This window comes from Mizuhopecten yessoensis, unplaced genomic scaffold (assembly GCF_002113885.1).
Source record: "Mizuhopecten yessoensis strain PY_sf001 unplaced genomic scaffold, ASM211388v2 scaffold1379, whole genome shotgun sequence".
Lineage (NCBI taxonomy): Eukaryota > Metazoa > Mollusca > Bivalvia > Pectinida > Pectinidae > Mizuhopecten > Mizuhopecten yessoensis.
This window is the reverse complement of record NW_018404017.1, coordinates 1,290,281-1,314,619: the sequence shown is the minus strand read 5'-3', so window position 1 is coordinate 1,314,619 and position 24,339 is coordinate 1,290,281. Positions and strand designations below refer to the sequence as shown.

Sequence of the window (24,339 nt, the reverse complement as noted above, 5' to 3'; positions counted from 1 at the left end):
TGGTTGACTGTGATATGGTGTCGTTTGATTGACTTTGATACGGTGTTGTTTGATTGACTGTGATACGGTGTTGTCTGGTTGACTGTAATATGGTGTTGTCTAATTGACTGTGATATGGTGTTGTCTGATTGACTGTGATATGGTGTTGCATGATTGACTGTGATATGGTGTTGTCTGGTTGACTATGATATGGTGTTGTCTGATTGACTGTGATATGGTGTTGTCTGGTTGACTGTGATATGGCGTTGTCTGATTGATTGTACTATGGTGCTGTCTGGTTGACTGTGATATGGTGTTGCCTGATTGACTGTGATATGGTGTTGCCTGATTGACTGTGATATGGTGTTGCCTGATTGACTGTGATATGGTGTTGCCTGATTGACTGTGATATGGTGTTGTCTGGTTGACTGTGATATTGTGTTGTCTGATTGATTGTACTATGGTGCTGTCTGGTTGACTGTGATATGGTGTCGTTTGATTGACTTTGATACGGTGTTCTTTGATTGACTGTGATACGGTGTTGTCTAGTTGACTGTAATATGGTGTTGTCTAATTGACTTTGATATGGTGTTGTCTGATTGATTGTGATATGGTGTTGTCTGATTGACTGTTATATGGTGTTGTCTGGTTGACTGTAATATGGTGTTGTCCAATTGACTGTGATATGGTGTTGTCTGGTTGCCTGTGATATGGTGTTGTCTAATTGATTGTACTATGGTGTTGTCTGGTTGACTGTGATATGGTGTTGCATGATTGACTTTGATATGGTGTTGTCTGATTGACTGTGATATGGTGTTGTCTGATTGATTGTACTATGGTGTTGTCTGGTTGACTGTGATATGGTGTTGTCTGATTGACTGTGATATGGTGTTGTCTGATTGACTGTGATATGGTGTTGTCTGATTGACTGTGATATGGTGTTGCCGTATTGTATGTTTGACTTATATTCGGTGAGGATCTTGTTGGTTGTTTTACAGATATTTGGTGTTAAATAGTCTGTTTGAATTTAATTTGATGGATGTCGTGTTGTCTGTATGACTGCGATTTAGTGGGTGTTATGTGGTATATTTTATTCTGATTAAGTAGGTGTCATATTGTGTATTTGACAGAGATCTGGTTGGTGTTGTTGTGGTTTGTTGGACTACGGTTTGATATGTGATGTAGTGTCTGTCCACCTTATTGCTAACATGTACATGTACCAGTAGATATCAATGCGATAATGCTTTTTGTACCATTGAGCATATTTTGTGCTTCCCATGTTGATGATATATATAAAAAGCAGATTAAATGCTCCATATCCTAACACAAAACAACGACATTGATTAAAAATATGAGTTATAATTGTTGTGTTTTATAACACTGGAACTCGTTCGCCCTGTCGTGTAGAGGCGGAAATCCATTAAGAATAGGTTTGACAACGTGTGGGTATTTCTCTACATAAAAGAGTTAGGTCAACGGATGTGGAATGAATCGACAAAACAATTGTAACAAAGCCTATTTTCGAACTGTTTTTATCAAAACACATTAGCGTTATTGGGTGTCTTTCAAACACGTATATGTTGTTTTTCAAAAGGAGTAAATATGTTACTATATTTGATAACATATATATTAGCTTCTCCGTGCTTGCCTTAGTATCGTTATATGACAAATAACATATTTGTTTCCACAGGGATATTTCGTAGCTGATATATTTTCTTCTCTGTTGTTTCAGGATTATTCTAAGATAATCAAGTCGGCGGAATTCTTTAAGGTATCCTTTCCCACTGCAGACAAAACACTAAAGAATTCCAATGTATGCTTTCCTTGCCTACACTAGCCTCCCCTTAATTAGTTTCAGATTTGTTTACAGCGAGACTGGGCCAGGTTACTCTACCACTGACAGGTAGCTCAGTGTATCTCTCTCTCTCTCTCTCTCTCTCTCTCTCTCTCTCTCTCTCTCTCTCTCTCTCTCTCTCTCTTAACCATTTATTGAACCGCAAAAACGTGCCATTTCTGTTTGAAATCCATTGCAGTCTACTTTCTATAGGTTAAAGCCTTGCTTTGAACAGATAGTTAATCGTCGTTTCTACATGTTGTCATTATAATATGTATACAGTGGTTCACTCAGTGTATTGAATCAATAAAGCAGCCAGTCGTTGTTACTATGACATCAATCACTTTTAAGATTATCTAGCTATCGGTTGTCGGGTTGCATAGAAAATATGTAGGCCCGGGTAAAGTTGACGAATTATGTGTCGCATCGTTTGAATACGAACAAACAGTGTAATGAATCTATCAACATGCGTCATTAATATTGATGCTATTCTACGGATGAACAATAAGCAGAATATCTTCAGAGTGATTAAAAAACTGATTTGAACATCAAAGCTCCATTATGGAGGCAATACATGTGTGTTTATTCGTTATGGTAACGATACATCCGGTTATTTTTGCTTTAGGTTGTACAAGATATTTAAGACTGTATACAGTTTTTAAAGCGATTATGGTTTTTGATATGACTTAAGTATACTGCACAGTACAAAACTGTAATCACCTTGGATTTTACTGAAGTCCGCTGTACGTTTATATGTGATTTTATCTCAATAACGCTTGTTAAAACAACATTTCCCAATCAATATGCACATGTAGCAACACAAAATGAATACCACTGCGTTCTTGTTCAGTTTATATCTATTATGGACAGGACAATACACAATGTAAAAATTTGGAAATATGAGCATTGAGTCCTTTCGGAAAATAAGAGATTGTTTCTGATGCACTGTACGTGAGTTGCTGATGTGATTACATTGGACACATCTCCCAATAAACCTGCTTAACTAACACCTGATAAACACGCCTAGGGAAGTCCGCCGACTGACCAGCAAGAAAAGCGGACACATCTTGACACAGATAGGGAACTGCGGACAGCCCACCGTACTGAGAATAAATATAATAATAGTTAAAATTGGCTACGCTATAACAAATGAATGCACATGTTTAATGGTGATAACTGACCATCCGTTCCCAGCATACCCATCCCTTATCTCAGCACTACAATCCCACTTCTGTACTTTTTAATGGATATTAAAACTGTCTGGTTATTTGTAACTCATGCAGGTTTGAGGGAAGAACAGACTTGCCGTATCCCACATCAGTAAGTAAGAGGGGACTAATTTGCCCCTTCCCCTCAGGAATCGGACATGTTCTTTCTTATTTTCTCTGCTGTTTTAATAGGACATTGGTGATACCAAGAACACATCTTTTGTATCCAATCGCGTGTGTTTATTAAGAAACTTTAGTGTGCCCCCCCCCCCCCCCCCCTCTTAAGGATCGTTTTTCTTTTGTCTATCTTCTACTTTAAGAACAAGGAAGAAACCAAAAGTAACCTGCTGCCTATTGCAAAACTCAAACAGTTTTCGTTTCTTATACTAGGCTCCCGTTCTCATATGTCTGTCGCTATGATGACAGCAAACCCTAATCAACATCAAAATAACACGTCTGGTGATTGCTATTATCTTACATAGCTATTACACAACTTCACGTCTGTCCAATCACACATATCGTCATTGTACCACTTACTTGTTTGATGTCTAATTTCAGAACTACCTTCATAAAGGCTGGAAGGCTGGTGAGAAGCGTGTAATTGGTCTAATTATTACACACGTGAGCAGTGAGGCAATCCCATAATGCACGTGGCTTGGTCATGTCATCCCAAGGTGCACGTGCTGTCTACATTAAATTGCAAACAATATATTTCATGTCCTTTGGTAGGAAAGAAACTTTGTTTTCAATACAAAGTCAATACATAATGTTCATAATGTATTAACATTATTGTGTAGTTGGATCAAAATTCCAATTGCTGCAAATTATCGGCTGTATTGCAGGATGCAGCTTATTGAATTTACGTCAAAGTAATGGTTTTGTGTGATAAAATCATTTTTGTTTAATCGGAAATGAAAAACATGATGATAATAAAATTGCCGATACGGCCTTGTTGATTCATTAAGGGATTCGCAGAAATATTACGTAAAACGTCATACCAGCGTTGTTTGGAAAATCGATGAATTCCACTGAGTGATTTTTTTAATTTAATGATTATTTTAGTTTAAGTTAAAGGACAGGATTATAAAATGTTTACGTCTTATGTGAAACAAATTATTTGGAGTACACGTATGTGTACATAAGCTAGTCATGTCAGTACTGTCCCAGTGACGTCATTCCCTTGTTTCCTGCGTAAATATGTACATTGGTCAGTCATGCCACTATGGCACCTTTTCATTAGATAATTCTAGTATACAACAATTTCATTGGATACCATATATAAATTTGACTGATTGATATCCTGATCTTCGTTAGTCTGGGAATAAGACAAGGTGCAGTTTCTTGACCTCGTCTAATATATTTATATTAATGACAGGATGGAGAGAAGTTGGGGGACTTTTCTACATGTTGTGATAATAATATGTATACAGGGGTTCACTCAGTGTATTGAATCAATAAAGCAGTCAGTCGTTGTTACTGTGACATCAATCACTTTTAAGAATATCTAGCTATAGGTTTTCGGGTTGCATAGAAAATATGTAGGCTCGGGTAAGGTTGACGAAATACGTGTCGCATCGTTTGAATACGAACAAACAGTAATGAATCTATCAACATGCGTCGTCATTGATGCTATTCTACGGATGCACAATAAGCAATTATTTTCCATACGAAATTGATCTGTTACATGTTTGATCTCTCTTTGCTCATTAGTGGGATAAGTTATATTCTGTATAGGGGTGTTTCCCTTGCCCATATTACCAATCATTAGAAACAAGCATATTCTCAGCAAGACTTACAATGTTGGCCACCTCAAAAATGAGAAATATTACAATGTGGAGCACATGGAGTCTGAAGCATGTTGATATATATATATGTGCACACCTCAATTTGTTGATATGGGACCATTATTAGCGCACTTAGTGCATGTGAACTAATACACCTAATACAGTGTATAACTATATAACTATAGCTGTATATTTCATGATATTAATAAGGGTTTGGTGTAGTATTGTTTAACGTCCTATCAAAAACTATGGTCATTTAAAGACGGCCTCCCCTGTGTGCAAGATTCACGAGTGAAGTGTATGCATATGTGTTTTGGGAGGCTGATATATGTTCGTGTTTGTCTCCTTGTGATAGCGCAGAACTGATGCCGACTTTATAGTGGTACCTCACTTAAACAACCCCACCCGGTCACATTATACTGACAACGGGCGAACCAGTCGTCCCACTCCTACATTGCCGAGCGTTAAGCAGGAGTAGAAACTACCATTGTTACAGACTCGGTTATGTCTCGGCCAGGGGACATAACCAAAAGCCTTCCTCACATGGGCGAATGCTCAACTAAAAGCAAAAAGTGAGGCATTGTCAAGGGAGGCATTAGGAAGAAGAAAGTTGTTAAGACAGAAGAGAAAAGATAAGATCCCAAATTTAGTCGCACGGGTACTACAGTGTACTACAGTGTAGCCTCCACGGGTACTACAGTGTACTACAGCGTAGCCTCCACGGGTACTACAGTGCACTACGGTGTAGCCTTCACGGGTACTACAGTGTACTACAGTGTAGCCTCCACGGGTACTACGGTGTAGCCTTCACTGGTATTACGGTGTAGCCTTCACGGGTACTACAGTGAAGCCTTCACGGGTACTACGGTGTAGCCTTCAGTAGCCTCCATGGGTACTACGGTGTAGCCTTCACGGGTACTAAGTCGTAGCCTTCGCGGGTACTACGGTGTAGCCTTCACGGGTATTACGGTGTAGCCTTCAGGGGTACTACAGTGTACTACGGTGTAGCCTTCAGGGGTACTACAGTGTACTACGGTGTAGCCTCCACTGGTACTACAGTGTACTACCGTGTAGCCTCCACGGGTACTACAGTGTACTACAGAGTAGCCTTCATGGGTACTACAGTGTACTACGGTGTAGCCTCCACGGGTACTACGGCGTAGCCTCCACGGGTACTACGATGTAGCCTTCACGGGTACTACGGTGTAGACTTCACGGGTACTACGGTGTAGCCTCCACAGTGTAGCCTCCACTGGTACTACAGTGTACTACGGTGTAGCCTTCACGGGTACTACGGTGAAGCCTTCACGGGTACTACGGTGTAGCCTTCACGGGTAATACTGTGTAGCCTTCACTGGTACTAAAGTGTAGCCTTCACGGGTACTACGGTGTACTACAGTGTAGCGTTCACGGGTACTACAGTGTACTACGGTGTAGCCTCCATGGGGACTACAGTGTACTACAGTGTAGCCTTCACTGGTACTCCAGTGTACTACAGTGTAGCCTCCACTGGTATTACAGTGTACTACAGTGTAGCCTCCACGGGCACTACAGTGTACTACAGCGTAGCCTCCACGGGTACTACAGTGTACTACAGTGTATCCTCCACGGGTACTACAGTGGACTACGGTGTAGCCTTCACAGGTACTACAGTGTACTACAGTGTAGCCTCCATGGGTACTACAGTGTACTACAGTGTAGCCTCCACTGGTATTACAGTGTACTACAGTGTAGCCTCCACGGGCACTACAGTGTACTACAGCGTAGCCTCCACGGGTACTACAGTGCACTACGGTGTAGCCTCCACGGGTACTACAGTGTACTACAGAGTAGCCTTCACTGGTACTACAGTGTACTACAGTGTAGCCTTCACGGGTACTACGGTGTACTACAGTGTAGCCTTCACGGGTACTACAGTGTACTACGGTGTAGCCTCCATGGGTACTACGGTGTAGCCTTCACGGGTACTAAGGTGTAGCATCCACGGGTACTACGGTGTAGCCTTCACTGGTACTACGATGTAGCCTTCACTGGTACTAAAGTGTAGCCTTCACGGGTACTACGGTGTCGCCTCCACGGGTACTACGGTGTAGCCTTCACGGGTATTACGGTGTAGCCTTCACGGGTACTACAGTGCAGCCTTCACGGGAACTACAGTGTAGCCTTCACTGGTACTAAAGTGTAGCCTTCACAGGTACTACGTTGTCGCCTCCACGGGTACTACGGTGTAGCCTTCACGGGTAATACTGTGTAGCCTTCACTGGTACTAAAGTGTAGCCTTCACGGGTACTACGGTGAAGCCTTCACAGGTACTACGGTGTAGCCTACACGGGTACTACGGTGTAGCCTTCACGGGTACTACGGTGTAGCCTTTATGGGTAGTACGGTGTAACCTTCACTGGTACTACAGTGTAGCCTTCATGGGTAGTACGGTGTAGCCTTTACTACAGTGTACTACAGACCTTCACGGGTACTACGGTGTAGCCTTCACGGGTACTACGGTGAAGCCTTCACGGGTAGTACGGTGTAACCTTCACCTGTACTACAGTGTAGCCTTCATGGGTACTACAGTGTACTACAGTGTAGCCTTAACGGATACTACAGTGTACTACAGTGTAGCATCCACGGGTACTACGGTGTAGCCTTCACGGGCACTACAGTGTAGCCTTCACTGGTACTAAAGTGTAGCCTTCACGGGTACTACGGTGAAGCCTTCACAGGTACTACGGTGTAGCCTACACGGGTACTACGGTGTAGCCTTCACGGGTACTACGGTGTAGCCTTCACGGGTACTACGGTGTAGCATTCACGGGCCACAGTGAAGCCTTCTCGGGTACTACGGTGTAGCCTTCACACTACGGTGTAGCCTACACGGGTGCTACGGTGTAGCCTTCACGGGCCACAGTGAAGCCTTCACGGGTACTACGGTGTAGCCTTCACGGGTAGTACGGTGTAACCTTCACTTGTACTACAGTGTAGCCTTCATGGGTACTACAGTTTACTACAGTGTAGCCTTCACGGGTACTACGGTGTAGCCTCCACTGGTACTACGGTGTAGCCTCCACTGGTACTACGGTGTAGCCTTCACGGGTACTACAGTGTAGCATCCACGGTTACTACGGTGTAGCCTCCACGGGTACTACGGTGTAGCCTCCACGGGTACTACGATGTAGCCTTCACGGGTACTACGGTGTAGACTTCACGGGTACTACGGTGTAGCCTCCACGGGTACTACGGTGTAGCCTTCACGGGTACTACGGTGTAGCCTCCACGGGTACTCCGGTGTAGCCTTCACGGGTACTACGGTGAAGCCTTCACGGGTACTACGGTGTAGCCTTCACGGGTACTAAGTCGTAGCCTTCGCGGGTACTACGGTGTAGCCTTCACGGGTACTACGGTGTAGCCTTCACGGGTACTAAGGCGTAGCCTTCGCGGGTACTACGGTGTATCCTTCACGGGTACTACGGTATAGCCTTCACGGGTACTACGGTATAGCCTTCACGGGTACTACGGAGTAGCCTTCACGGGTTCTACGGTGTAGCCTTCACGTGTACTACGGTGTAGCCTTCACCGGTACTAAATTGTAGCCTTCACGGGTACAACGGTGTAGACTTCACGGGTCCTACGGTGTAGCCTTCCCGGGTACTACGGTGTAGCCTTCATGGGTACTACAGTTTACTACAGTGTAGCCTTCATGGGTACTACAGTGTACTACAGTGTAGCCTTCACGGATACTACAGTGTACTACAGTGTAGCCTCCACTGGTACTACAGTGTACTACGGTGTAGCCTCCATGGGTACTACGGTGTAGCATCCACGGGTACTACGGTTTAGCCTTCACGGGCACAACGGTGTAGCCTTGACGGGTACTACGGTGTAGCCTCCACGGGAACTACGGTGTAGCCTTCACGGGCACTACAGTGTACTACAGTGTAGCCTTCACGGGTACTACGGTGTAGCCTTGACGGGTACTACGGTGTAGCGTCCACGGGTACTACGGTGTAGCCTCCACGGGTACTACAGTGTACTACAGTGTAGCCTTCACGGGTACTACGGTGTAGCCTTCACGGGTACTACAGTGTACTACAGTGTAGCCTTGACGGGTACTACTGTGTAGCGTCCACGGGTACTACGGTGTCGCCTCCACGGGAACTACGGTGTGGCCTTCACGGGCACTACAGTGTGCTACAGTGTAGCCTTGACGGGGACTACGGTGTAGCCTCCACGGGTACTACGAGTACTACAGTGTACTACGGTGTAGCCTTCACGGGTACTACGGTGTAGCCTCCACGGGAACTACGGTGTAGCCTTCACGGGCACTACAGTGTACTACAGTGTAGCCTTGACGGGTACTACGGTGTAGCCTTGACGGGTACTACGGTGTAGCCTCCACGGGAACTACGGTGTAGCCTCCACGGGTACTACAGTGTACTACAGTGTAGCCTTCACGGGTACTACAGTGTAGCCTTCATTGGTACTACGGTTTAGCCTTCACGGGTACTACGGTGTAGCCTTCACGGGTACTACGGTGTAGCCTCCATCGGTACTACGGTGTAGCCTTCACGGGTACTACGGTTTAGCCTCCACGGGTACTACGGTGTAGCCTCCACGGGTACTACGGTGTAGCCTTCACGGGTACTACGGTGTTGCCTCCACGGGTACTACAGTGTACCCTTCACGGGTACTACAGTGTACTACAGTGTAGCCTTCACGGGTACTACGGTGAAGCCTTCACGGGTACTACGGTGTTGCCTCCACGGGTACTACAGTGTACCCTTCACGGGTACTACAGTACAAATTGGGATTCAACAAAATGCAGCTAAAATTTATTCACGACCCAATATCAGGTTAATACCACATGCAACCAAGTGTATTTGTTCATCTATTAATCGAAATTACACTGCTTTAAAATGTTACTTCAGGCACATCGTATTTTAATGGATAATAATATACAACATTTGATATAAAGCCCTATCTAGCCAGTATAACATAAGCCACTCTAAAGAGCTTTACAGTACATAGATATACAATTAATACAAATAGCACATATATTATTCAGTATAATTTAAGGGATTCGCAGGATCTGCCTTATCAGGCGCTAACTACTAGGCATATGTCACCAGGCTTATATCTCCCTATGTGTGTATGCCTGCGTATGTGCTTGAGATGTTATGAAATGTAACACATCAATCGTTCATTAAACAGTGCTATGAACGCAGTGTGACTGTAGTTCTTTGACAGTCTGCGACGTAAATTGATACAAAAAAGTGACTTACCAAATATGTAAAGTATTGACCCCCATCCATTATCAAATCAATGGTCACACAATAATCTAGATTAAGCAAGCGTAATGATATTTCCAAACGGGAGCCTGAAGTTGGTTCCTAGTTCCTAGTTCCGTTTAAGACAAACGGAACTAGGAACCAGACCCTAGTTCCGTTTAAGGTAAACGGAACTAGGAACCAGACCCTAGTTCCGTTTAACATAAACGGAACTGGGAACCAGACCCTAGTTCCGTATAAAATTGAAATAACATTATCAATCGAACTTCGACCAAAATACTAGGTCTGCTTCAGAAAAACATCATAGCCAGACTCTTATAATCGACTGGGAACTCAAATATGAATCCATTACGGGAATCGAACCCACAATATTTCACACGAAAATTAAGACTACCATAGCCTCTATAAAGTAATTGGTCCTATACGGAACTGAGTGTCAGACTCCAGCTACGTTTTTCCTTAAACGGAACTGGGAACCAGACCCCAGTTCCGTATAGTAAACGTATATGTTTTCTTTGTAATTCTTGCCATGTCTACCTTAAAAAACGAAAGGTCAAATGCGCGTAGTTATATTGATCTTATACGGAACTGAGTGTCGGACTCCAGTTACGTTTTTTCTTAAACGGAACTGGGATCCAGACCACAGTCCTCAAGGCGAGAACATGATAACATGAAAAACGAAACAAAGCAAGCTAATGAGTGATATCAAAATATGGTCATGTTGTTTGGTCGATGAGAGCGTCTGATTAGAGAAGCGGGGCAATGTCCTTGTTTATGTTCAAGAGGGAATATGCGATCAATGCAGTCAATACATTCCTTTTTATTTACAGGCAGCACGTAAATGAAATTGATAGGCCAGTTGTGTTTACAGACCTCATCAGTGCTTTACAAGTTCAGCTCATATCAAAAACAAAAATGAAAGAGGCCAGGAAAGGGCAGATATGTTTTTTCCATAAGAAAGTCAAGAGTCTACTGGCAAACATTGCCACCGAGTTCAACAAATATGTTGTTAACCAGGAGCTCAACCCTCTTACAGTTTCATCCTTGTTATGATTTTTCTCTGGTTTGTCGTGTTGTCACACGATATATGCTCATCAATAGATAAGTATGTTAAAAGGAACGATAGTATTAGGAGTGAACGTTCTCGCGAAGGAGGAGCTCAAAATACACCAAACATCTTTTGAGGTCTTTAATTACACACTACATAAAAAGAGAACATTTGATGACAGGACATGATATGGTTCTACATTTACGTACTGATGTCTGGATTGTTCGTTTCCTTGTGACCTGGCTTGTGACGCCTTATGGCGGATTTAATTGGCCGCACCTTTACAAAAAACAAAATTAGGAAAGAGAAATCATTTTTAAAAAAATCAAAAGAAGAAAACAAAACAAATAATTTAATAAAAAGTTGGCGGCCAATTTTTTGGGGTGAGCCATTTACGCCATAGTCCATGTCTTTGTGTTATGATTTTGTAAACAGAGCTTTGTTTAGTAATTAAAGAGTTAACATCTCACAGCTACTTTGGAGGAAATTGGGAAAACATGAAGGACAACAATAAAAAATGTATTTATATACGATTTTTCGGACAACAAAATGTTTTCATTTAATAATGTTCCTTTGGGGACCCCACAGTTGGGTTTCCCCCTGTGGGCCCCTTCTTCAGAGTGAATGGGGGATTCCGATTGATCAAAAGGTCAAAGGCTAAAGGGCCCCCTGGCTCCGTGCACGTTGACCCCAATCATTAACCCCACAATCTTTAGATTTTTAAAAACGCACAGAAAATCAACAAAACGAAGAAAAGGAAAAACTATTTTTGATAATACTTCAAAACCTTCATAAAACCCCACCTCCTCCCCTTATTCAGTACAGAGAGCACGTTTTGGATGTTAACCAATACTGTTGGTTGTAAATTGCATTGTGTATTAATTTTATAATAAAGAGAACTTTAGGTATCTTTTCACTGGCTCAAGAAGAGTGTTTATATACAGCACTAGGTTAGATAGGTCCAATGCAAGGATTGTTGGTATTTTCCATGTTTTAGTCATTATCTATGTTATCTAAGTTTTACCAGTCAATATTCATATTATCCCATGTACTAGTAAATATGCATGTAATCTATGTCATACTTTCCTGTTATATGTTATCAAATTGTAATAGTCATGTTCAAATTTCGGCTTCATCATGTTAAATTAATATATACTGAACGATTTTGAAAAAAGATTATGTAGCGAGCAATCTAATTAAAATTATATTTTCAATCGCTCCCGTTACTTACTCTGTTTTGTAAAATATCAAGATACCTATGAAATGCATGTGTGAGTGCACGTGAGAACGGCATACCATATATGTATCTGACATGTAATTATAAATATACCATGAGTTAGCGGACTGTGGAATGATGTCCAAAGTGTACATGACTGAAGGTAATTCGGTTCCATTAAAGAACAATAAATTGATAATTTTGATATCATATTTTTAATTTATTTCCATCATTTTTGTTATATATAAACAGAGACAACTATCATTGTGTAAATGTCATCCCTTTGCAAAAAGTTCCGATTATTTTCAAGGAAGATAACTCTCACCAGGATCAAAGTGATTGTAAAATGTAAAATAAATTAATTATAAAGCCATTGTGTATATTTTGTTCAATTTCCCATTATGTATGTATAGTTCTTTGTGTCCTGTTTGATTTTATCTTGTATATAATCACTTTTATCCGTACAAATTCAATAAAAAACACTTTGTGTAACATGTGTTACATGTTTTGCGATAAATAAATTATTTGTAGGGTTAATTAGAAATGCTTCTTTTCATTTTATTATTGTTGTTATTGTTCCGAACAATGCCACACCCCAAAAAACCCGGAAAATATTAAAATTGACGAAAATTCAATTTTTTGGTATTTTTTACAAAAAAGTCCCCAAATTATCGGAATGTTTTGATTTTCATAAAATCAACTCTACATAGTTGCAAAAACATTATATGAAAGTTTCAACGAATTTTGCTGGTTAACTGCGAAAGTGTGGAGCCACCTTAAAAGATCACTGAAAGCCCTCCAGAATAACTCGGGCGCACACTGGAAGGAAGAGTGTATAAAGGGAGGCAATCAGCATTGAGTATCCGAGCACGCGCCTTCCGCCAAATCAGTAGACTATTTGGATTTCATTTTGACTTGAACTCACATGACTCTTGCTACATTAAGTACATATACATATAAGATAAAATAATGGTCATGATCATACCAATTACTACACTTCCTCTTTGTGCTGTTACCTATATACTTTTCACATTCGCTACAGGAGTTACTTTCTTTTGCGCATAATCTCGTGTGTGTAAATTTCTTTGGGTAACGCGCTAGTTTTAGAACTGAAAAGTACAAAATTTTCTCATCGCCCTGTTTGGCATGAACGCTGTATTTCATGTTTTCTTCATAATTGTATGGCAATCTACTGCACCATCGTTTTTCACCCTCTCGGGAGGTTTAAGGCTAATAATTCTTAGAAGACATTCCAGTGTTATTGAATTCATCGCTGACAGCACTCTGTGCATTGATATTGTAGTAATTTGTACTTGGCTACTGACTCTTTAGTATAGTGTGTAGTCTCCTGTTAACGCTGTAGTATAGTGTGTAGTCTCCTGTTGACGTTGTAGTATAGTGTGTAGTCTCCTGTTGACGCTGTAGAATAGTGTGTAGTCTCCTGTTTACACTGTAGTATAGTGTGTCGTCTCCTGTTGACGCTGTAGTATAGTGGGTAGTCTCCTGTTGACGTTGAAGGATAGTGTGTAGTCTCCTGTTCACGTTGTAGTATAGTGTGTAGGCTCCTGTTGACTTTGTAGTATAGTGTGTAGTCTTCTGTTGGCTCTGTATTATAGTGTGTAGTCTCCTATTGACGTTGTAGTATAGTGTGTAGGCTCCTGTTGACTTTGTAGTATGGTGTGTAGTCTCCTGTTGACATTGTAGTATAGTGTGTAGTGTTCTGTTGACACTATAATATAGTGTGTAGTCTTCTGTTGACGCTTTAATATAGTGTGTAGTCTCCTGTTTACACTGTAGTATAGTGTGTCGTCTCCTGTTGACGCTGTAGAATAGTGTGTAGTCTCCTGTTGGCGTTGTAGTATAGTGTGCAGTTACCTGTTGACGCTGTAGTATAATGTGTAGTCTTCTGTTGACGCTTTAATATAGTGTGTAGTCTCCTGGTGACACTGTAGTATAGTGTGTAGTCTCCTGTTGACGCTGTAGTATATTATGTAGTCTCCTATTGACGTTGTAGTATAGTGTATAGTCTCCTGTTGACGTTGTAGTATAGTGTGTAGTCTTCTGTTGACGTTGTAGTATAGTGTGTAGTCTCCTGTTGACGTTGTAGTATAGTGTGTAGTCTCCTGTTGACACTGCAGTATAGTGTGTAGTCTCCTGTTGACGCTGTAGTATAGTATGTAGTCTCCTATTGACGTTGTAGTATAGTGTATAGTCTCCTGTTGACGTTGTAGTATAGTGTGTAGTCTCCTGTTGACGTTGTAGTATAGTGTGTAGTCTCCTGTTGACGTTGTAGTATAGTGTGTAGTCTCCTGTTGACGTTGTAGTATAGTGTGTAGTCTCCTGTTGACGCTGTAGTATAATGTGTAGTCTTCTGTTGACGCTGTAGTATAGTGTGTAGTCTTCTGTTGACGCTGTAGTATAGTGTGTAGTCTCCTGTTGACGCTGTAGTATAGTGTGTAGTCTCCTGTTGACGCTGTAATATAGTGTGTAGTCCCCTGTTGACGTTGTAGTATAGTGTGTAGTCTCCTGTTGACGCTGTAATACATTATGTTCTAGTGTGTTGACAATGTTTGTTATCTTGATGCAACATTTTCTTGTATAATATGTTCGTGCTACATAGCGATTAGATTTCGTGTGTTGTTGCTATGCTTTGTTTTGGGTATATATGGTGGCGCTGTGATATTTCGTGTTCTTTTGTGACGACGCTGTAATCAAAATGTGCTCGTGTGAAAAATAATCACTTGAGAAAGGAACACAGTTTCTTAAGTGTTCCTACTTCTATCGTATGTAGAACATAATTAAATGGGAATGGTGCATATGAAACACTTTATTACGCCACAAATTAACAGGCTTCAGCGGATACTGTAAACGTACTTCTTGCGCGTACCTAAATTGACGTGTGTTTTGAATTTTACCATGTAAGAGCATCCATGAATAAGCACTTCCATAATTAATATGTGGCACCCTGTCAGATTTGTCAGTTCATTTTAATTCTTTATATTCCTAAGATTCAGTCAAATATATTGAGTCTAATTAATTAGTATTAGTTTGTATAATGTTGTGTCGTTGATTTTAATCCGTAATCCGCGCTCCGCATCCGCATCCACACCCTTCGTTTTGAATGGAAGTGTAACGTAATTGTAAAGGTTATTGTATATCTGTTTGACCAGTGACAAACTGACCTCTGACACCTGTCGCATTGCGCGATATTTCCCGCGTTAATGTTTTCTTTGCTCCTCTGTCCGTTCTTTTCTATTCACTACCTATCTGCTCCTGGTAGAGGCAACATCGCCATGTAGATACCTTGCAGAATATAGAGATACCTACAGAACTATGATTATACTAGTGGATCCCCGGTACCACATACAGGGTAAGCTATTGTTCAACTTAGCTATTGCTAAACTAAGCTATTGCTAAACTTAATATGTATGCTGATAAATATTAATGCTCCATACTTTATATGTATTGGGAATACTATATAACTTGTCGCAAATTGCTAATATATACTTATGGGTGTGGTTAATGGCTAAGTGAACACTTTCCTTATTTAACAATGATATTATACTTCGGTGTAAGCTACTAAATGTTATTTCCAGTATTATATTAACCATATTCAAATATTCATATATCGTTTTCTAGTCTACTTCTTTAAATAATTGTTTTATCACTTTATATCTTTTAAAAAGTATCGTACGTTTTAATGTGAATTTTCCATATGTAAATGTATTATTAGGCGAGTTCGTTTCTGTATATTGTCTCATGTGTGTTTTAATATTGTTACAGGGAAATAAATTACCCACTGAACAAAGGTATATGGTACTCGTCGTTTTTGTAAAAGAACTCAAACACCACACATATATACAATAGAAAACTCCAAATACAGATTTGAATTAGCGCTTGAAGACGTTTGCGTAATAGTATTTCATGTAACCAGTGCCTGATCAGTAAATATCTCCTATCTAGCTACGGCAAACCTCTGTACTTGTGTGTTGCCGCTGTGCAAGATCTGTATCTATTAAGCATGCTACGAAACAGTGTACATGCAATAGGATAAATATTTGTTTATTACCGAGCATAAATAGTTCGACATTTGTTAAATAGGAAGTGACCTCCGTATAATATTATCCCCTGTTGTAAGAAGATCAAATATAAGTTAAGTGTCTCCATTTCGACACTGAACACATATTTCAAAATATGTTATGCTTCGTTTGTCTGTTCAGCAATAATTTCTAATGATACACGTGTTCCAAAAAACATTATTTCAGTTAATTTCTGCTCCTGACTGATGACGTTTGTTGTGTCAATTTCATCTTTTTTGGTCTCTAAATGTTCATCACTTAAATCGTCTCTTTCTGGCGACAGGTCAGCATCGTCAATCATTAAATTTGATGACATACCCGTCGCGTCATCAGAATCCTTCAAAGTGCTTGACTCGGTCATGGAGTCATCATCTCCCTTCTGTTCCAAGGGGGCGCTGCTTTCACTAGTCTCGTTTACCACGCCATTAACTTCAGGCTCCACGACACAGTTATCGTCGTCCATTTTGAAGTTGTCCATGTTTGGGGCCTTCTCTACATCGATACTGGTCATGACTACATCATCGATCTGTTTGTCGTCATCAGGATCTCGAGCCCAAGGTTCAAGTTCACCGGACCCAAACATTCCAAACACTAAGGCGCCAAACAAGTCGAAGGCTGCACATACATAGAAAACGTTCCTCCACTCCGCCTGTGTGTCCTGTTGATGCAACAAGTTAAATAATGTTAGGGTTGTCATATACAAATATTAACAACTTTCACTTAAAAAAACGTTGATTTCTTGAAAAATATGTTATCCTTCATTGTATTCCAAATAAAAGCGTCTTCAAAATAATAAACAATTGCCGTAAGCAATAAACAAGATATTGTCTCTACAGAATCAACATTACCACAAGTAATACGGAGTAAGAAAGTTACTTATATAGTACGTAAATGAGGAACCAAATAGCAAGATATGGTATCTACAGAATCAAAATTACCACAAGTAATACGGAGTATGAAAGATACTTATGCAGTACGTAAATGAGGCACCAATTAGCAAGATATGGTATCTACCGAATCAACATTACCACAAGTAATACGGCGGATGAAAGTTACTTATGTAGTACGGAAATGAGGAACCAATTAGCAAGATAAGGTATCTACAGAATCAACATTACAACAAGGAATACGGAGTATGAAAGTTACTTATGCAGTACGTAAATGAGGAACCAATTAGCGAGATATGGTACCTACAGAATCAATATTACTACAAGTAATACGGAGTATGAAAGTTACTTATGTAGTACGGAAATGAGGAACCAATTAGCAAGATATGGTACATACAGAATCAACATTACTACAAGGCATAAGGAGTATGAAAGTTCCTCATGGAGTACGTAAATGAGGAACCAATAAGCAAAATACGGTATCTACAGAATCAAAATTACCACAAGTAATACGGAGTATGAAAGTTACTGATGCAGTACGTAAATGAGGAACCAAATAGCAAGATATGGTATCTACAGAATCAAAATTACCACAAGTAATACGGAGTATGAAAGATACTTATGCAGTACGTAAATGAGGCACCAATTAGCAAGATATGGTATCTACCGAATCAACATTACCACAAGTAATACGGAGTATGAAAGTTACTTATGCAGTACGTAAATGAGGAACCAATTAGCAAGATATGGTACCTACAGAATCAACATTACTACAAGTAATACGGAGAATGCAAGTTACTTATGTAGTACGTGAATGAGGAACCAATTAGCAAGATATGGTATCTACAGAATCAACAATACTACAAGTAATACGGAGTATGAAAGTTACTGATGCAGTACGTAAATGAGGCACCAATTAGCAAGATATGGTATCTACAGAATCAACAGTTCTACAAGGAATACGGAGTAAGAAAGTTACTTATGGAGTACGTAAATGAGTAACAAATTAGCAAGATACGGTATCTACAGAATAAACATTACCACAAGTAATATGAAGTATGAAAGTTACTTATGGAGTACGTAAATGTGGAACCAATTAGCAAGATATGGTATCTACAGAATCAACATTGCCACAAGTAATACGGATTATGAAAGTTACCTATGTAGTACGTAAATGAGGAAAGCAAAACTTATGGAGTACGTAAATGTGGAACCAATTAGCAAGATATGGTATCTACAGAATCAACAATACTACAAGTAATACGGAGTATGAAAGATACTTATGCAGTACGTAAATGAGGCACCAATTAGCAAGATATGGTATCTACCGAATCAACATTACCACAAGTAATGCGGAGTATGAAAGTTACTTAGGTAGTACGTAAATGAGGAAAGCAAAACTTATGGAGTACGTAAATGTGGAACCAATTAGCAAGATATGGTATCTACCGAATCAACATTACCACAAGAAATACGGAGTATGAAAGTTACCTATGTAGTACGTAAATGAGGCACCAATTAGCAAGATATGGTATCTACCGAATCAACATTACCACAAGTTATATGGAGTATGAAAGTTACTTATATAGTACGTAAATGAGGAACCAATTAGCGAGATATGGTACCTACAGAAACAACATTACTACAAGTAATACGTAGTATGAAAGTTACTTATGTATTACGTAAATGAGGAAAGCAAAACTTATGGAGTACGTAAATGTGGAACCAATTAGCAAGATATGGTATCTACCGAATCAACATTACCACAAGTAATATGGAGTATGAAAGTTACTTTTGGAGTACGTAAATGAGGAACCAATTATCAAGAGACGGTATCTACAGAATCAAAATTACCACAAGTAATACGGAGTGTGAAAGTTACTTATGCAGTACGTAAATGAGGCACCAATTAGCAAGATATGGTATCTACAGAATCAACATTGCCACAAGTAATACGGATTATGAAAGTTACCTATGTAGTACGTAAATGAGGCACCAATTAGCAAGATATGGTATCTACCGAATCAACATTACCACAAGTAATACGGAGTGTGAAAGTTACTTATGCAGTACGTAAATGAGGCACCAATTAGCAAGATATGGTATCTACCGAATCAACATTACCACAAGTTATATGGAGTATGAAAGTTACTTATGTCGTACGTAAATGAGGAACCAATAAGTAAGATACGGTATATACAGAATCAACATTACCACCAGTAATATGGAGTATGAAAGTTACTTATGGAGTCCGTAAATGAGGAACCAATTAGCAAGATATGGAACCTACAGAATCAACATTACTACAAGAAATACGGAGTATGAAAGTTACTGATGCAGTACGTAAATGAGGAACGAATTAGCAAGATATGGTACCTACAGAAACAACATTACTACAAGTAATACGTAGTATGAAAGTTACTTATGTCGTACGTAAATGAGGAACCAATTATAAAGATACGGTATCTACAGAATCAAAATTACCACAAGTAATACGGAGTATGAGAGTTAGTTATGTAGTACGTAAATGAGGAAAGCAAAACTTATGGAGTACGTAAATGTGGAACCAATTAGCAAGATATGGTATCTACCGAATCAACATTACCACAAGTAATATGAAGTATGAAAGTTACTTATGTCGTACGTAAATGAGGAACCAATAAGCAAGATACGGTATCTACAGAATCAAAATTACCACAAGTAATACGGAGTATGAACGTTACTTATGTAGTCCGTAAATGAGGAACCAATTATCAAGACCCGGTATCTACAGAATCAACATTACTACAAGTAATACGTAGTATGAAAGTTACTTATGTCGTACGTAAATGAGGAACCAATAAGCAAGACACGGTATCTACAGAATCAACATTGCCACAAGTAATACGGATTATGAAAGTTACCTATGTAGTACGTAAATGAGGCACCAATTAGCAAGATATGGTATCTACAGAATCAACATTGCCACAAGTAATACGGATTATGAAAGTTACCTATGTAGTACGTAAATGAGGCACCAATTAGCAAGATATGGTATCTACCGAATCAACATTACCACAAGTAATATTGAGTATGAAAGTTACTTATGTAGTACGTAAATGAGGAAAGCAAAACATAGTAAGCATTAACTACAATACTGAAAAAACGGCATGACGTCAGACTTAGCGTAAACACATTGATTGTTCGCCACAACGTCATTTTGAAGGGCTCGAGGAAATGTAATTTTACTGAGAATGTGAAAAATACCTTTTTATGAAATGCCATACTAACAAAGATGAAACGGGTTGCATAATATTATAGAAAGTTTCGTCTACAAGATAACACCGCTTTATTATATATGTAAAGAAGGGTATTGCAACAAACGATTAGAACATTTAAACATTGTGGGTTCTTTTGCAACTTATGGGACCAAACTTATTCTTTCAGAAACTAGAAAATTGTCTGCTTCCTTAAAAAGCATAAGTAAAGGAATTATAAAATGTTAGATATCATGGAATATACCGGGCGTCCAATGTAATAGTCATAAGAATATACGAAATATCCAACGACATATATTTAGACCTTTTACATATACATTAGTGTATAAGATAAATGCGACACTGACTACTAAATAATTCAATTAGGACTGGAAGAGCACCTTGGATATTTATATGGTATTTCAAGAGTACATGTATAGTCATGTTGTTAACATATTATTTGGCATACAAATGTGCCTGCCCTACCAATAGCACAGTGAGGAGTAAATTATCAGTAATTAGCATTTTCTGAGGACATATGACGTCACATTTACGTTTGGTGTGAGCGCCCCTGCTACGATCGGGGCCACCATTCCCGGCACGGTGGCTGCTGTGTTTGTTATTCCGTACAGCGTACCAGCGTACCTTCAAAACAAAAAATGATCTGAATGATTAAATCATAATCATCAAAGTAATATTTGAGATTAGCATCAACGAATATCATTAAAACTGATGCCTACATAGAACTTTTAATAGTAGCCGTCACAAACGTATTCGGACATACAGACGTTAACTTTGCTCATATATACACCTTTTGTTTCGTTCTCACTTTGATGTAAGGATGTCAATTAGATTTGACTTCGATTTTAATGGAGGATGTCGTCAAATAAGCAAAACATGTTTACCCCTCAAAAACGCTTGCTCGTATCCTCTTTGTATTTTTGAAGGGTGTGTAAAACTTCTAATTGTTCATAATTTTCATGGTTTATCTATTTTGAGTTCGAATTACAGGTTGTTTCTCTCTTGTATATGGTCAATGAAATCTGACATGGTAAACGTATTTCTAAAAATGGGTACTTCAAATCGTTGGCTTCTACCATTTTTTTTAGTAAAACCTATGACTGATCTTAACAACTAACTTGGGTGCGAAGTCAACATGGTTTACAACGTATCCAGCCCTGCAAAGCCCGGTAAACATAACGGCGATTGATAGGAAGATCACAGCCATATCCCGATGCTCACACGTAGCGAAACCAGTTGCCACGGAAAACACGCCTGCTCCAACGAACGCTACAATATGAAAAAGAAAATGATAAATAAATGACAACTTTCAACTTTCAATGAAGTATCATATAAGTTAAAGAATGTCCCCGTAGTCATTTTCCAGCTTCGAGTTCTTTTATTCTCCGTTGAGTTGAACTGCCAAATTAAAATATTTTCTAGATCCATGTATTAAGACCTTGTGTAGCTTTAAAAGTCCCTCACCTTTGGGAATAAATACTAAGACAAGTTTTGGTAGTCCGTTCCAATTGCTTGGAAAGCGGTTGAACTAACGATCATTAATCAGGTAAACATAAATATATTCTGAACCGAGCATCTACGATTTTACTTATATAAAGCACCGACTGATGGATTAAACATAGCACCGCCCTTGTTAATCGTAGCTGACATTCGATTATTGCCATAGTGTATCACCTGATAACAGTATGGTTGTTTAATTCTTGTACCATGCGTCTGCAATAAGTGAACACTCTTCCAACGACTCCCATGTGTAACATAAACTCAAACATTAAGACGTTGCCAAAATGGCACAGTGATCCAATGTCTGTTGTGATGTCATCATCAAAGCACCTCGACTGACCTCGACACATTTAGGTGTAATTTTCGAATTTGGAGCAACGGTCGACGGTTTTTAGCGGTATGTTATTTATCAATTTATCCATCAAAGCAAAATGAGATCGGAATTCAAAATGTTGTGAAGTATTTTTTTCTATTACCTCTTTTTATAGTATATACGATTTGGTAAGTCCGAATCACAATCTGTGAATCCCAGTATAACATGAAAAGACAATGACTCTTTGGATATCATTGATATCTATGTAAATTAAAACAAAAGGATACTAGGATTACTTTGCCCTACAGTGTTAGGTAAAGCAACAGTTGCTTTTTATCAAGCTTTTAAAGAGAGCAGAACGAGATAAACCATGATTCAATTTACACCACGTTTAGTTGCTACACCCGTGACTGCTTATACAGGCTTTACTGATTATGTTGCTTATTCATTTGCATTAGGCAAAAAACGTAATTTGTTTCTACCTTAAAACGTAGCAACAAATTTTGTAAAACATCAATTAAAATATTGAAATAATTTACCAGATAAACTACAATCCTATACCACAGTATATTTATACAGATTGAGCGGCGGTCTAATATATCTGTGTACATGCGCAAAAGAAGGGACATGAGTTTCTGGTTACTATCTTAGTTAAGAAGCTGTCATAGATATCATAACTCTTGTTTTTTATTTGTTTATTTTGGTTTTAAAACTCCTCGCAACGTATAAGCGTATAACAATGTTTGGCTTGGGATACAATGTACACCTCCTACAATTAAATCTAACAACCAACAAATGCCATCTGATCCTTCGTTGGTAATATAATAAATCGGACTCTCATGTCCGTTGCCAAGGACGACGTATAGGATATAGTTATTTGAGAAACAGTGAGGATTTCGGTAGGTGCAATGTATACCACCTGAGGGGAATTCTATTTGTGGTCCGGTTGCAGTTATATCAGAAGGTTTGTAACTTTTATGCAGTTTATTGCTTATATTTTTCTTTAATCTAGTGCAATTAAGTTGATGTTTTCCTCTCTCATTTAAAACTTCCCATGGTAATCGACGATGGTAGGTCAATTATAACTAGAACAAAAACAGAAAACCAGCTGAAGTCACGAGCTGTTTTCCTTACAAAATCGAACAATAAAACAAAGCTCTGATATCTGAATTATTTGTTTTTGATTTAAAAAATACATAATAATTTAAATGAATAGAATATTCATATCAAATAAGTGTTGATTTAGGTGCCGGGGAACGTTTTAAATGACGTTTTTGTAAAGAACTGTTTTCCAGATGCGTTGTCACGAAGCTATAGCAGTAGTGTTCAGGTTATGTATTCATACACTGAGAACAGCAGAATAAGCCAAATGATAAAGAAGGGTCACAAACATATATTACAATTTATTAACTACGCTATAGACAGCTAACTGTGCCTGATGATAACCTTTTCTCCTCAGGTGAAATATAAGTATGTTCATGGCTTTGTTGCACTTTTTTCTGATTTAAAATCAGACAACTTACCTGATACCTGGTATAAACGTCTCGTTGCTGTCGTTGAGAGGATTTTTCTAGACCTAATAACATCGGCTGTTTGTCCAGCGAGAAACCCGGAAAAAGCCGAACACAGATAAGGAACTGCGGACAGCACACCATTCTGGGATAACAAAAACACAGATAAGGAACTGCGGACAGCACACCATTCTGGTATAACAAAAACACAGGTAAGGAACTGCGGACAGCACACCATTCTGTGATAACAAAAACACAGATAAGAAACTGCGGACAGCACACCATTCTTGTATAACAAAAACACAGGTAAGGAACTGCGGACAGCATACCATTCTGGGATAACAAAAACACAGGTAAGGAACTGAGGACAGCACACCATTCTGGGATAACAAAAACACAGGTAAGGAACTGAGGACAGCACACCATTCTGGGATAACAAAA

The 24,339-nt window shown here is 39.3% G+C and overlaps 1 protein-coding gene across 2 annotated transcripts in view; it reads right to left on the bottom strand.

Annotated features, from left to right (window-relative positions):
- Nucleotides 1-16,096: 16,096 nt before the first annotated feature.
- Nucleotides 16,097-24,339, bottom strand: part of LOC110460841 (sialin-like) — a 30,016-nt gene continuing 21,773 nt past the window's right edge. For both annotated transcript variants that reach the window (XM_021514032.1, XM_021514023.1), the window contains 4 exons: nt 23,911-24,043; nt 21,693-21,843; nt 21,108-21,198; nt 16,097-17,088 (listed from right to left, as the gene is read on the bottom strand). In XM_021514032.1, coding sequence (XP_021369707.1) covers nt 16,549-17,088; nt 21,108-21,198; nt 21,693-21,843; nt 23,911-24,043 — 915 coding nt within the window. In that variant the 3' untranslated portion in view covers nt 16,097-16,548. The remainder of the gene's footprint in view (nt 17,089-21,107; nt 21,199-21,692; nt 21,844-23,910; nt 24,044-24,339) is intronic.